The sequence below is a fragment of the Oncorhynchus gorbuscha genome, linkage group LG15, assembly GCF_021184085.1.
Source record: "Oncorhynchus gorbuscha isolate QuinsamMale2020 ecotype Even-year linkage group LG15, OgorEven_v1.0, whole genome shotgun sequence".
Taxonomy (NCBI): domain Eukaryota; kingdom Metazoa; phylum Chordata; class Actinopteri; order Salmoniformes; family Salmonidae; genus Oncorhynchus; species Oncorhynchus gorbuscha.
This window is the reverse complement of record NC_060187.1, coordinates 25,619,010-25,635,059: the sequence shown is the minus strand read 5'-3', so window position 1 is coordinate 25,635,059 and position 16,050 is coordinate 25,619,010. Positions and strand designations below refer to the sequence as shown.

General features: G+C 41.3%; 2 protein-coding genes across 4 annotated transcripts in view; one reads left to right on the top strand and one right to left on the bottom strand.

Annotated features, from left to right (window-relative positions):
* LOC123996797 (UDP-N-acetylhexosamine pyrophosphorylase-like) overlaps positions 1-1,336 on the bottom strand; it is a 30,833-nt gene extending 29,497 nt beyond the window's left edge. Inside the window, exon 1 of one of the 3 annotated variants that reach the window (XM_046300500.1) lies at positions 1,082-1,336. The gene's annotated coding sequence lies outside the window, so the exon portion shown is untranslated. The remainder of the gene's footprint in view (positions 1-1,081) is intronic. The other 2 variants (XM_046300498.1, XM_046300499.1) reach the window with 2 other exon arrangements.
* A 3,119-nt stretch (positions 1,337-4,455) lies between these two features.
* Positions 4,456-15,665, top strand: LOC123996798 (serine/threonine-protein kinase Kist-like). Its single transcript, XM_046300502.1, has 8 exons — positions 4,456-5,232; positions 6,868-7,196; positions 7,409-7,606; positions 10,101-10,195; positions 10,675-10,751; positions 12,543-12,641; positions 15,103-15,191; positions 15,329-15,665. Exons 1-8 carry the CDS (start codon positions 4,923-4,925, stop codon positions 15,473-15,475), a joined length of 1,344 nt encoding a protein of 447 aa, XP_046156458.1. The 5' UTR covers positions 4,456-4,922; the 3' UTR covers positions 15,476-15,665.
* The last annotated feature ends 385 nt before the right edge of the window (positions 15,666-16,050 follow it).

The window sequence follows — 16,050 nt, the reverse complement described above, 5'->3', positions numbered from 1 at the left end:
CTACCACACCCAAAACAATGGATACGTATTGTGAGATTCAGAGTCACATCGGATATAAAAACACTTGTACAGCGTCATTTCAATACACTTGTTCTAAATAGAAACATAGATGTTGGTAGCTCTCTGGTTCAACAATGGCCATATTTATGACTACAAAATGGTACAATGTATTATCTGAATTTTAGTCATACAACAATTTGTCTTGCTGCTTTTTGTTCTGTTGCTATGTCTGTATGCTATGTCTTGCTCGTCCTATGTTGCTATTCTCTGTATTTTAAATTGTTTTTAATAACCTGCCCAGGGACTGCGGTTGAAAATGAGCCAGCTGGCTAAAACCGGCACTTTTACTCAAACGTTGATTAATGTGCACTGTCCCTGTAAAAATAAAATAAACTCAAACACGTATATCATTGATCTCTGTGGTACCATAATGACACAGGTGTGCCTGCCATGTTTCTTCAAGCAAATCATTAGCTAGGTGACTTCATTAGGTACATATGAGGACATTCCAGTAGGGGACTTGTTACAAACTAGATTACATGGCCATCTGACCATTTTCCCAGAAACTGAGCAGTCAATTTGCCACCCCAATACTGGCGTAAATGTGCTTTATCTTGAAGCCTAGTCTACTGCAATAAGCAGGCCAGAACCATATCCTCGGGACACCATGTGGTGTTTACTTATGTTGACACTAAACAGAACATTTCCCCTGTCAGACAATCCAAGAGATAGGAAGTGTTCTAAAATGCAATAAATACAAGTCCCTCTTTGATGCGCCAAATCTATTTCCAGGCAGGATATTTCTGTTACCTAACTAATGTAATACTACACATTTAACACTATCATATAGAACAATAATTCCGCGGTTATGTTAACTAATACAAACGGATATTAGCAACCTAACTGATGACTATCATCATCATCATACCATTTGTGGTCCTAAACAGCAAGCTAGGGGGCGAATGATGATAATTGAAACCTCGTATTCTACAAACATGGTTTATATATTTTGGGGGATAACTATATTATTCGATGTAAATGTAGCTAAGATAATAGACATTTTTAGTTCATATAAGCTTACCTTCAACGCTGTGTCTATGAATCAATTTGACCGGACAGCGTCGAACAGCAGATTATTGTATTGGCCACCGTGCGCCCTGCCCCGCCCCCTCGAGTACACCTCCTACATCGCTTTGACGTGGCACTCGAGTCGAATGGGAACGCCCTGCAGCTCACTTACATTTTGCCTTTACAGTATTGAAGAAAAAGTCAGAAAACTGAGAAAGATTAGATTAACGATGAAGATGAACCATGAACAGACTACGGGAAGTAAAATAGTTATGAGACCATCCAACGAGAAAAATTGCCGTCGTTATAATTATTTATTTTTTTAACTGTAGACTGATCCCCTATCTGTAGGGGATAACAACTATCCATCCAATCAGGTACGAGAAGAAGTAGAAACGTGACGTTTGACTTTCATTATGGAGAAGTCTAAATGAGATCCTTGGGACGTAACAACTCTGATACCCGGTTGAAGTTCACGTTTAAAAGTTTAAACCAACTTCTTATTTCGAAAACACCCCAAGTGCATCGATATGAGTCAGAAACATTTATTCTACGGTCAAAATTGACTACAAGTTTTGTGAGACTTCTGGTCATGACAGCATTACAATTGGCGAATTCCTTTGCCCAGGTGTTGCTGACGCCTGTCAGATTTTACAACGCATGGAAATGTATTTCAAGTATCAGCTAACCACATCATATGTTATAGCAATCTGTCAGTCGATGATGTGAATATTACACGTTCAAAACAACTGGGAACTCGAAACTCTAAAATCTCTAACTTCAGTGCGTTCAAGACAACTGGAAAATCGGATTGAACAAGTAATCCAACTCGGAATTCCAAATCGAAAAATTGGGCATCTTTCGAGAACTCTGACTTTCCGACCTGAAGATCAGTTGTTTCTAAATTCCATAATTTTACTTTCTAGATTAGTGTGTCTTGTTGTATATTGTTAGATATTACTGCACTGTTGGAGCTAGGAACACAAACATTTCGCTACACCCGGAATAACATCTGCTAAATATGTGTATGCAACCAATAACATTTTATTTGTCTCTAAAGCACCAATAACGGATTAGCTGACAACATCACAAAGACGATGCACACACTTCAATTGGGCAGACGTCTCTGTGTTACTGAGATTCTGGATGGTCAGATCGCTATCAACAATGACAAAAGCAACCATTATGGAAATTGGAGGTGGCTCGTTTAGTTTTTATCTTGTTCTTGATACTATGTCTTGCTTTGAGGTGTTTGACTGATGTCACATCTATGGTAACATGGCTCGAATTCACTAGCCAGCTAACCAACAACTATAATGATGCATTTAAGACAAGTGCTCATTGTGCAAATGTATTTATGTTTTCAATAAACATTGGAGACTAAATATAGTTTACATGTTATCAATAATCTAAGCCAACCCTGTCTGTTTTGCCCCATAGTTGCGCATGAGTCTACAACAAATAACCTGTATATGCAAAGTCTGAGCAGGGGCACACGATCAACGTAAACGAAGGTTGCGTTTGTTTCAAACCTTCCCACAGTTTGCAACGCACAAGTAATCGGGCGTGTTCCTCTGCCCAGGTGTGGCTGACGCCTGTTAGATTTTTACAATGTATGGATAGGTATTTTATGTATCAGCAAGTCACATATGTTATAGCAACCTGTTAGATAGTGACACAGTCGATTATGTGGGAGCAACCATTGGTTGATGCATGCAGCGTCTGAGCAGGGGAACGTGACCATAATCAGTTCGGAATGCAGCTGCATGCGACCCAATCATAATGTCCATGGTAAATTTGGGTTTACTTTGAATATCCCTATGGGGTTGGTCAGGAACCATTGGTAAATTAGACAATATGTTAAAATTCCAATAGCTCCACATTTCAATGACTTAACGTCAAACCAACTTTAAATTGTATAAATTCATATACAAATATTGAACGCATTAAATTAGACTAATAAAAGGTGTGTAAAACGAAAATATTGTCTCATTTATATTGTGCAATTTATTGACAGTCCCTAACGAGCCCCGAAGATATACTATCCAAAGACAAACCAACGTTTCCACAGTTGCATACCAGCCGGCAGAAGCTACACTAAGCAAAAATATAAACACAACATACAACAATTTCATGCGGTCTGGCCAGAAAAAGCATGACATGCCATACTCCCTTTATCCAGACAGCATCAGAGGGGCGCTGTTTCACTCGCTCGGGTGCGTCTTTCTGTCGGCTCGTGTCTTGGTCCAATAAATTATCAATATTTTATTTGGACGGGTAAAGAGGTACGGTGGGCCAGGCCACGTCTAAGATGTTGGTTGCTTTTATAGGAGACCAGAATTCATATGCTTCATGTAACGCCTACAAGAGAACTGCATGGACTTTCAAAAACCACGTGATCAAAGGTAATTTAATTGACTGTACATTTCTACAGTTACAAGCTACAGCCGTTACCTGCATTATGGGAGGCTCCATTGTCAACCAATCATTAGGGAGTTTTTGTTTGACTCACGTGAATGTCATGGAAGACCTGACTGAAACAGGAACCAACTTTGCTGCAATTCATGTAACAGTGGATATGTACAATTGAATATGGTATGAGGCTCTCTCACCGATTGATAGTACAATGTACACACATACGTGGAGTGTACGAAACATTAGGAATAACTTCCTAATATTGAGTTGCACTACCTTTTACACTCTGAACAGCCTCAATTCGTCAGGCCATGGACTACAAGGTGTTGAAAGCATTCCACAGGGTTGCTGGCCCATGTTGATTCCAATGCCTACAACAGTTGTGTCAAGTTGGCTGGATGTCCTTTGGGTGGTCAACCGTTCTTGATACGTGGGAAACTGTTGAGCATGAAAAACCCAGCAGCATTGCAGTTCCCAACACACACAAACAGGTGTGCCTGGCACCTACTACTATACTCTATTCAAAGAGCTTAAATATGTTTTGCCCATTCACTCTCTGAATGGCATACATGCACAATCCATGTCTCAATTATCTCAAGGCTTAAAAAATATTCTTTAAACTATATCCTCCCCTTCATCTACACTGATTGAAGTGGATTTAACTGTTGGTATCAATAAGGATTATAACTTTCACCTGGTCAGTCTGCCGTTAGAGCTGGTGTTCCCAATGTTTTGTACACAGTGTATATTTAGTTTGAGTGTGTGATATGGGTTTGGAGACATGTTTATTTTTACATTACAAAGACAAACTTGTATAAACAATGTCAAACCGCCATGTTGCACTGAGCCTTGCTGTTGGAAAACCACATCAGTGTCTGACTTCACTCTTCGACTTGTCTACAGCAGTTTGCTTTCGCGTGACTACTCAAACGAGCTCAAGGTTAGGGGGTAGGGACGTCCCAATAATCCCAATAGCACTAACCATTTAATGATGGCTGCTGCTTCCGGGAAGATGGCCGGCTAAACGATGGCAAAATATACCATTCTAGAAATCAAGAAGGGAGAACTTTTCGCTTTTGCAAACTACTTGGATTAACCAAAGTGTTCGGAATAAATGCTTGCATTTAGGTAGTTTATTTGGTGACCGTATGCATGCATGTTAAATTACTGTTTGGGTTAGCTAAATTAGCTCGCACATGCGATGTAGCTAACATGTCAGCTATTGGTAGCTAAAGTTGAAACCCGCAACTGACGTATTATTGAGTTCCATGATCGAGAAATGGAGAGGAGACACGTTTACAGTGCTGGCTAGTGTCGAAACGTGCGATAGTTTTTTTTTCAGTGTGTCTCGATGGTCGATTGCTATTATGTTCCCGCAGCTGCATGCAACTGTCTAAAACTTAACTAGCTAGCTAATTTTCCTTGATTCACTCATTTCAATGGCTCACTGTAGTTCATCAGATCCAAGTGGGAAGATACCCCGTCCAGATAGTAGCGCAGTATTGATGGCAGGATCTCCCGGAACCGTTGATCAGGCAATGAAGCCGGTGTTGTTTGAAATATTTGGAGAAATTTGGAACGTCCAGGCCCGACTCGGGCAAGGCGTCTCGGCCTCCGTATACCGGGTGAGCTCGGGAAGGACGAGTACGGCCGCCGTTAAGGAGTTCCTGGCGGACGCTCAGGGCGGAGATTACGGGTACCACAAGGAGAGGTCCGTGCTGGAAGACATCCAAGGACACAAAAACATCGGTACGGAACTTTGTATTGTAATATGGTTGTAACGTTACTGTGCACAATCTCAGGAATTACAGAGCTCGTCTTCTAGTGTTCCTGGTCATCGATGAGGTAATCTGAGAATCAAATTATGAATCGTATTACAAAGGGTTTAGCCTCGTATTTGAAATCTGTGTTTTTATCAAGCTAATTGCCTGTCCGCCATTACAACCAAGTCACACATCTCAATCTAGTCTCTGATCTGTCATAGTAAGATGTTTTTCTGGCAACGCTGGTTTTTAAAGCCTTCATTGGCATGTCGTAAAGCCCTTCTCAGCCACGTCAAAAGAACACCTGATGATGATGACCCTGACTGGCGCATCGTAATAACTAGAGAACGACCGATATGGATTTTTTTAGGGCAAATTCTTGGGGGTCAAGGAAGCTGATATTTTAGGCTGATATTCAGTATACATAATGCATAGATTTGAAAACCAAACAATACTTTTGTTTTTACCAATCTACCTACATAACAACATAAAGGTAATACTTTATTTTGAATGGTAAATCTCTTGATAAAGTGGGTTAATTAAGATGGTATAGGTGTAACCGATGTGAAATGGCTAGCTAGTGCGCGCCAGCTGCGTTTTAATCTGTCACTTGCTTTGAGACCTTGAAGTAGTGGTTCCCCTTGCTCTGCAAGGGCCGCAGCTTTTGGTGCGAAACGATGCTGAGGGTAACTGTTGGCTTGCAGAGCGTTTGAGGTCGGGCGACGGACGTGAAGTCTATATTGTTACATTGGTGCTGTGACCCGGATCACTGGTTGCTGCTGAAAGAGGAGGAGGTCAAAAGGCTGATGTGAAATGGCTAGCTTTAGCGGTGGTGGTGCTGAATCGGTGACGTAGACCTTGAAGTAGTGGTTCCCCTTGCTCTGCAAGGGCCTCAGCTTTTATGGAGCGATGGTTAACGATGCTTCGAGGGTGACTGTTGACGTGTGCAGAGCGTCCCTGGTTCGGGCCCAGGTCGGGGCGAGGTGGTGGACGTAAAGTCTATACTGTTACATAGGCATACTCACAATACAGGTGAATGCATATTCAATAGGAGTATGTGCATGCATTGAGTTATTGCGCTTGTTTTGGCTGATCTGTGGAGTCTATGGTGCTACAGATGACACTGTTTGCCTTCCATATGGAAGGACATCATATAGGCACAGATGTTAGTTTGAGAATATAAAAGAACATAGACTCAATGCAAATGGGTCCAACATGATGACTTGTGATCACGGATTCTTATGAAACAAGTATTTTTGTTGTTGTCATTTTCCTTGATCGGAAAAGTACCTTTTTTTCAGCTGCCAGGATGAAATTTGAAACGACTCAATTGGCTAGTTCAGCTATCTGTCAAGAAATGGCTGGGTTGTAACTAGAGGTCGACCGATTATGATTTTTCAACGCCGATACTGGTTATTGGAGGACCAAAAAAAGCCGATGTGAATACTCAGACAAGTCTTCTATGTTTTTATAACAGGGTGATAACCTTGCTTTACAGATCACATCAGTGTAACCTCAAGGGAGGGATGCATTTTTTGAGTATTTAAACAGAGCCCCCAACTTCACCACCGAAACAAATCTGTGCTTATGCTGACTGTTCCATTCCTGTCTGTCTCCATAGTAACGCTATATGGGGTGTTCACCAACCACAACCATGTGGGTGTGGCCACACGCTGCCTGCTGCTAGAGCTGCTGGATGTCAGTGTGTCTGAGCTGCTGGTTAGTACCCAGGGCCAGGTGGGCAGCCTCCAGAGTGGTGGTGCCCAGCAGCAGGGCCACTCCATGTGGCTGGTGCAGCACTGCGCGAGAGACATCCTGGAGGCCCTGGCCTTCCTCCACCGAGAGGGCTACGTCCACGCAGATCTCAAGCCCCGCAACGTGCTCTGGAGCGCAGACGACGAGTGCTTCAAACTCATCGACTTTGGACTCAGCTTCAAGGAGGGTAACCAGGTGAAGTGGAGTTGAGAAGAGGGATTGGTTTGGGCTACATACCTCTAAGGGAGGGTTTTCAAGTTGGTTTTAGCATCTTTGTACGTTGATCATTTATGCATAAAATTAGTTGACATACAACAAGGAAACAATTATATGGACCAGGCTAAACTTTGGTGTGTGTGGTTTTCTGCCCGTATAATAGTGTCCGTTCTTTCTTTGTGTGCTCCAAGGATGTGAAGTACATCCAGACGGATGGGTACCGTGCCCCGGAGGCTGAGCTTCAGAACTCGCTGGCCCAGGCGGGGCTGGAGGCGGAGGGTAATTCTGGCTGCTCGGCCACTGTGGACCTCTGGAGCCTGGGTATCATCCTGCTGGAGATGTACTCCGGCATCAAACTCAAAGACACTGTCAGGTCACCCAAGTGGAAGGTACGTCCACAGCACAGCACTCCGTCTCTGGGCCTGTATTGCCACTAAATCAAATCAAATCAAATTAATCTATATAGCCCTTCGTACATCAACTGATATCTCAAAGTGCTGTACAGAAACCCAGCCTAAAACCCCAAACAGCAAGTAATGCAGGTGTAGAAGCACGGTGGCTAGGAAAAACTCCCTAGAAAGGCCAAAACCTAGGAAGGAACCTAGAGAGGAACCAGGCTGTGGGGTGGCCAGTCCTTTTCTGGCTCTGCCGGGTGGAGATTATAACAGAACATGGCCAAGATGTTCAAATGTTCATAAATGACCAGCATGCTCGAATAATAATAAGGCAGAACAGTTGAAACTGGAGCAGCAGCACAGTCAGGTGGACTGGGGACAGCAAGGAGTCATCATGTCAGGTAGTCCTGGGGCACGGTCCAAGGGCTCAGGTCCTCCGAGAGAGAGAAAGAAAGAGAGAATTAGAGAGAGCATATGAGCACTATACTGACTGTGTAGGCTTTTGTTCCACCCCAGCACAAACACACCTATTTAAATGACTGTTCTTTACCATATTATTGTCATATACAATGCAGTGGACTCTGATCCACCTGTAGCTAATAGATCAATATGTTCTTCACATACAGTGCTTTCAGAAAGTATTCAGACCCCTTCACTTTTCCACATTTTCTTACATTACAGCCTTATTCTAAAATTGATTTAAATAAAAAAATTCACCCCATCAATCAACAAACAGTAACCCATAATGACAAAGCAAAAACATGCACATTTATTAAAAAGGAAAACTGAAATCACATTTACATTAGTATTCAGACCCTTTGGCAGCGATTACTGCCTCGAGTCTTGGGTATGATTCTACAAGCTTGGCACACCTGTATTTGGGGAGTTTCTCCCATTCTTCTCTGCAGATCTCTCAAGCTCTGTCAGGTTGGATGGGGAGTGTCAATGCACAGCTATTTTCAAGTCTCTCCAGAGATGTTCAAGTCCGGGCTCTGGCTGGGCCACGCAAAGACATTTAGAGACTTGTCCCAAAGCCACTCCTGTGTTGTCTTGGCTGTGTGCTTAGGGTCGTTGTGCTGTTGGAAGGTGAACATTCAACCCAGCCTGAGGTCCTGAGCACTCTGGAGCAGGTTTTCATCATGGATCTCTCTACTTTGCTCCTTTCATCTTTCTCTCGATCCTGACTAGTCTCCCAGCCCTTGAAAAACACCCCCACAGCATGATGCTGCCACCCATGCTTCATCGTAAATTTGCTATGTGCCTTTTACTGAGGAGTGGCTTCCATCTGACCACTTTACAATTAAAGCCTGATTGGTGGAGTGCTGAAGAGATGGTTGTCATTCTGGAAGGTTCTCTCATCTCCACAGAGGAACTCTGGAGCTCTTTCAGCCCTTCTCCCCCGATTGCTCAGTTTGACTGGGCGGCCAGCTCTAGGAAGAGTCCTGGTGGTTCTAAACTTCTTCCATTTAAGAATGATGGAGACCACTGTTCTTGGGGACCTTCAATGCTGCAGATATTTTTTGGTACCCTTCCCCTAATTTGTGCCTCAACACTATTCTGTTTGAGCTTTACGGACAATTCCTTCAACCTCATGGCTCTGTTTTTGTTCTGACATGCACTGTCAACTGTGGGGCCTTTATATAGACTGGTGTGAGCGTTTCCATATCATGTCCAATCAATTGAATTTACCACAGGTGGACTCCCAAGTTGTAGAAACAGCTCAAGGATGATAAATGGAAACAAAAAGGGTCTGAATAATTATGTAAATAAGTTATTTCTGTACATTTTTGTAAAAATGTCTAAACGTGTTTTCCTGCGTCATAATGGGTTATTGTGTGTAGATTGACAGTGAATGGATCTGCACTTTCTGAATGCACTGTACTACACAGATAAGACATTTAGGTAATATACATTTATTAGTCAGATATGGGTGTGTTGTCCAACCTGCTGTTATGTTGCCTACTGTTCTTTGCTCCTGCAGGACAACAGTGCAGCATAGTCGACCATATCTTTGCCAGTAACAGTGTGGTGTGTCCTGCTATCCCTGTCTATCACCTCCGAGACCTGATCAAGAGGTAACAACATTCATTCATTCATTCATTCATATGCATTTTTGTTTTAGTTTGTGCATAAATGCTCAAGGATGATAAATGGAAACAAGATGCACCTGAGCTCAATTTCAAGTCTCATAGTAAAGGGTCTGAATAATTATGTAAATAAGTTATTTCTGTACATTTTTTGTAAAAATGTCTAAACGTGTTTTTCCTGCGTCATAATGGGTTATTGTGTGTAGATTGACGAGGAACATTATTTAATCCATTTTAGAATAAGGCTGTGAGGTAACAAAATGTGGAAAAAGTGAATGGATCTGCACTTTCTGAATGCACTGTACACAGATAAGACATTTAGGTAATATACATTTATTAGTCAGATATGGGTGTGTTGTCCAACCTGCTGTTATGTTGCCTACTGTTCTTTGCTCCTGCAGGACAACAGTGCAGCGATAGTCGACCATATCTTTGCCAGTAACAGTGTGGTGTGTCCTGCTATCCCTGTCTATCACCTCCGAGACCTGATCAAGAGGTAACAACATTCATTCATTCATTCATTCATATGCATTTTTGTTTTAGTTTGTTGATCGTAGCCATAGCTAGCTATAGGTGTATCAAAGATAATTGTTGTCGTTCTTTTAACGCAGAGTAATCAGCTGTAGAAACTATTACACTCAACGGAACAACTTGATTAGTGTAGTGTCAACAACGCAGCCACTGCCGGCTAGCCTACAAAGTCAACAACGAGCCACTGCCAGCTAGCCTACTTCAGCAGTACTGTATCATTTAATCATTTTAGTCAATAAGATTCTTGCTACGAACTTTCTGAACATTTGAGACGTGTAGTCCACTTGCATAAATGCAGACATTCGATCCATTGTAGCAAATTGACTCTGCTCCCTTAAACATAAGTTGTGATTTTCAAAATTGTAAACTTATTGAAATGCATGTGATGATTTTCCTGAGAGAGGGGTGCATAACGTTGACATTATTGTTTGTGTGCACCTGCAGCATGCTTCACAATGACCCCAAGCACAGAGGCACAGCCGAGACGGCCCTGCTTAGCCCTTTCTTCAGTATTCCCTTTGGTAAGTCAGAAACACCAATACAAAGTCCACAGCAGACATTTTGTTGTGTTACAAACTGGAATTTTAATTGTTCTTTGTCATTGATCTACACAAACTACTCCATAATGTCAAAGTGAGAAAAAAAAATCTACAAATGCTTACAAATGTAATAAAAATATAGTTGCATAAGTATTCACCCCATTTGTTTAGGCGTAAATTAGTTCAGGAGTCAAATTTGGCTTAACAAATCACATAAATTAAATAATAGCGGTTGACAGAATTTTTGAATGACGATCCCCTCCTCTGTCCACATACATACAACATTTGTAAGGTCCCTCAGTCAAGGATTGCATTTAAAGCACAAAAAAGCACAGATTCATCAACAAAGACCCGGGAGCTTTTCGAAAGTCTCATAAAGAAGGGCAGTGATTAGTAGCTGGCTCAAAAAAACAAATCAGACATTGAATATCTCTTTAAGCATGGGCAAGTTAATAATTATGCTGTTAATGATGTCTTAAACCATCCAGACACGTCAAATATACCGTTGTCCTTTTGAACTGAGCAGCAGGACAACAAGGAAACTGCTTAGGGATGTCACCATGAGGCCATTGGTGATTTTTAAACCGCTACAGAGTTCAATGGCAGTGAAGGGAGAACGGAGGATGGATCAACAACATTGTAATGACCTCAATGACAGAGCGCAAAGAATACAAATATACAGAATAAAATAAACTTGCATCCTGTATACAACCAGGCACTAAAGTAATACTGTTAAAAAAAACACAAAGGAAAATACATTTTGGTTTAAATGCAAAGCTGTAATATTGGGGAAAATGTAACACGTCATTGAGTAACTGCCTCCATATCTTCAACAATGGTGCTGGCTGCGTCATGGTATGGGTATGCTTGACATTGGAAAAGACGGGAGACTTTCAGGATCAAAATAAAGGTGATGGAGCTAAGCACAGGTGAAATCCTAGAGGAAAACCTGCTTAAGTCTACATTCACCAGACACTGGGAGATGAATTCACCTTTCAGCAGGACAATAACCTACATACACCATAAGGCCAAATCAACAATGGAGTTGTTACCAAGAAGTCAGTGAAGTTTCCTAAGTGGCCAAGTTACAGTTTTGACTTAGGTCTGCTTGACAATCTATGTTAAGACTTTGCTGTCTAGCCATGATCCCCGAAACCTTGACAGAGCATGAATCATTTTTACCCAAGAAGACTCACAGCTGTAATCGCTGCCACCAAAGGTGTTTCTAACATGTATTAACGCAGGGCAGTGGATACTTATATAATCAAGGTATATTATCGTTTTGTTTTTCATAAAAATACAAAAAAAAATTCTAACACGTTTTAAAAAATGTTTTAGTTCACCTTTATTTAACCAGGTAGGCTAGTTGAGAACAAGATCTCATTTGCAACTGCGACCTGGCTTTGACTTTGACATGTATTAGAATTTTGTGTGGATCTTTGACAACAAAAAAAAGTACAAATTCATTTTAATCCCACTTTGTAACCCAATAAAATAAGAAATCCAAGGGGGGGTGGATTCTTATGGTAGGCACTGTACCTCCATGTTCAGCCAGCTCATATGATGGCTTGCATTATAGCATAATCTTATCTCTCTCTGCACCTGATCCCAACCCTCTTTTTCCTCTGTTTTGTAATCTATGTCTTTATGATATGCATATACAATTTTCACTGAAAACAAAAAATATTATAATCATAGTAGGGAGGTTGGGTGGAGCTGTATAAACCATAGAGAAGGCTTCTTAAACCTATTGATTGAAGAAATGTGTGACAGCTCCTCACATAGAAGACTTGGTTCTGCTGCCCTCGCCTGTTCTGCGCCTGCTCAACCTGGTTGACGACAGCCACCTACACAATGAGGAGGAGTATGAAGGTAGGGAACAGCCTTCTCCACTGACGATACATTTTAAGAACAAATTTCTCCTACAGTTGGTCATTTTGAAGATCGGTGATGGAAATACACTGGGGCTCGTGGAACCACAAGTCAGTGCCACGAGTCATCGGTGAACTAAACCATATGATGAGGCTATATATAGACTCGGTGATATGACGTTGCCACGAGCAGCAGCAAGACTATGCACTAACAGAGTATCTGTACATGTGGGACCAAAACAGCTGAGAAGTTTGTCTGCGCTCTTAGTTGTTGCGGAAGTCTGCACAATTCTGCTGTGCACTTTGTGTCGCTGACTCTAGCTTTTAAAGGGACACTGCAATATTCTGTCAATTAAGACATTTTTCTACTTACACAGAGTCAGGGTAACTTGTGGATAAAATGTTTGTCTCTGCATGCAGTATGAAGGAAGTTAGAGGTAGTTTTGCGAGTGTACCGGTAGACTCCCAGTCAGTTAACACTAGTTAGCATTGGCTTGCAGAACTACACCGCCTACAGAAAGTATTCATACCCCTTGACTTATTCCACATTTTGTTGTGTTACAGCCTGAATTCAAAATTTATGAAATAGATTTTTTTCTCTCACCCTACATACAATACCCCATAATGACAAAGTGAAAACATGTTTTTAGAAATGTTGGCTAATTTATTTAAAATGAAATGCATAAATATCTCATTTACATAAGTATTCATATCCCTGAGTCAATACATGTTAGAATTACCTTTGGCAACGGTTACAGTTGTAAGTCTCTAAGAGCTTTGCACACCTGGATTGTACAATATTTGCAGTTTTTTTATTTTATTCTTCAAGCTCTGTCAAGTTGGTTGTTGATCATTGCCAGACAGGCATTTTCAAGTTTTGCCATAGATTCAAGGTGATTTACATTCCAACTGTAATTAGGCCACTCAGGAACATTCAAGGTCGTCTTGGTAAGTGTAACCGATGTAAAATGGCTAGCTAGTTAAGGGTGGTGCGCGCTAATAGTGTTTCAATCGGTGACGTCACTTGCTCTGAGACCTTGAAGTAGTGTTTCTCCTTGCAGAGGGCCTCTGCTTTTGTGGAGCGATGGGCAACGATGCTTCATGGGTGTCAGATGTCCATGTGTGCAGAGGGCCCCTGTTTTGGGCCCAGGTAGGGGTGAGGGGACGGACTAAAGTTAAACTCTTACATAAGCAACTCGTGTAAATATGGCCTTGTGTTTTAGGTTATTGTCCTGCTGAAAGGTACATTTGTCTGCCCGTGTCTGGTGGAAAGCAGACTGAATCAGGTTTTCCTCTAGGATTCTGTCTGTGCTTAACTCTATTCCGTTTCTTTTTATCCTAAATAAAAACTCCCTTGCTGATGACGAGCATACCCATAACATGTTGCAGCCACCACCATGCTTGAAAACATGAGTGGTACTCTGTGATGTGTTATGTTGGATTTGTCCCAAACACAACACTTTGTATTCAGGAAATAAAGTTAATTTCTTTGCCATTTTTCTTTGCAGTTTCACTTTGTGCAATGTTGCATAAAGGGTACATTTTCAGGACAGGCTGCAGCCTTTTCACTCTGTAATTTAGATTAGTGTTGTGGAGTAACTACAATGTTGTTAAACCATCCTCAGTGTTCTCCTATTACAGCCATTAAACACCCTCTAACTGTTTTAAAGTCACCATTGTCCTCATGGTGAAATCCCTGAGCAGTTTATTTCCTCTCTGACAACAGAGTTAAAAAGGACACCTGTATCTTTGTAGTGACTGTGGGTATTGATACACCATATAAAGTGTAATTAATAATTTCACCATGCTCAAAGGGTTATTCAATGTCTGCTTTTTATTTTTACCCATCTACCAATAGGTGATTTCTTTGAGAGGTATTAGAAAACCTCTCTGGTCTTTGTGGTTGAATCTATTTGATATTCACTGCTTGACTTCGGGACCTTTCAGATAATTGTATGTGTAGGATACACAGATGGGCTAGTCATTAACAAATTATGTTAAACACGTTGATTGCAGACAGTGAGTCTATGCAACTTTATTATGTGACTTGTTAAGCACATTTTTACTTCTGAACTTATTTAGGCTTGCATAACAAAGGGGTTGAATACTTATTGACTCAATTTCAGCTTTTCATTTTTATTGACTAACAATATCATTCCACTTTGACATTGTGTGTAGGCCAGAGACGAAGTCAAACTGGAATATATTTTAAATAGAGGCTGTCACACAGCAACATTTGGAAAAAGTCAACGGGTGTGAATAATTTCTGAGGGCACTGTATATCTAACTTCCTTCATACCGTGAGCAAAAACATTTGTATCTGCTTCTGGGTAAGTAGAAAAATATATTAATTGCCAGAATTGTGCAGTATCCTTTTAAAACAAATATACATGGAAATATACATGTCAAAAATGCCCCTGAAAATGTGACTTTCGATCAAAATGATGCTGTTGTGTTGTCAGACATCTTGGAGGACATGAAGGAGGAGTGCCAGAAGTACGGCTCTGTGGTCTCTCTTCTCATTCCCAAGGAGAACCCAGGCAAAGGACAGGTAAGACACACACTAACCCCATAACCAGTGGTCTATTGTCATTTAAATACTTCCATACAAATTAGAGATTTGTACATATTGTAGATCTGCATTTTTACTGCCTTGTCTTAATCTGTGTGTGTGTGTGTTTCCCCCAGGTGTTTGTAGAATATGCTAACGCAGGCGACTCCAAAGAGGCCCAGAGACTGCTGACAGGACGGACCTTTGACAGGAAGTTTGTCGTTGCCACATTCTACCCCCTGAGTGCTTACAAGAGAGGCTACTTGTACCAGACCGTGCAGTGAACACACACACACGCGCGCACTGAGAGCTCACACACTGTTAGTTGAAGCGCCTAGGCCCAATTCAGTCAGTCTGTGTCATGGTGTGTATACTTACAGTTGAAGTTGGAAGTTTATTTACACTTAGGTTGGAGTCATTCAAACTCATTTTTCAACCACTCCACACATTTCTTGTTAACAAACTATAGTTTTGGCAAGTCAGTTAGGACATCTACTTTGTGCATGACAAAAGTAATTTTTCCCAACAATTGTTTACAGAGATTATTTCACTTATAATTCACTATATCACAATTCCATTGGGTCAGAAGTTTACATGCACTAAATTGACTGTGCCTTGAAACAGCTTGGAAAATTCCCGAAAATTATGTCATGGCTTTAGAAGCTTCTGATAAGCTAATTGACATAATTTGAGTCAATTGGAGGTGTACCTGTGGATGTATTTCAAGGCCTACCTTCAAAATCAGTGCCTCTTTGCTTGACATCATGGGAAAATCTAAAGAAATCAGCCAAGACCTCAGAAATAAATTGTAGACCTCCACAAGTCTGGTTCATCCTTGGGAGCAATTTCCAAACGACTG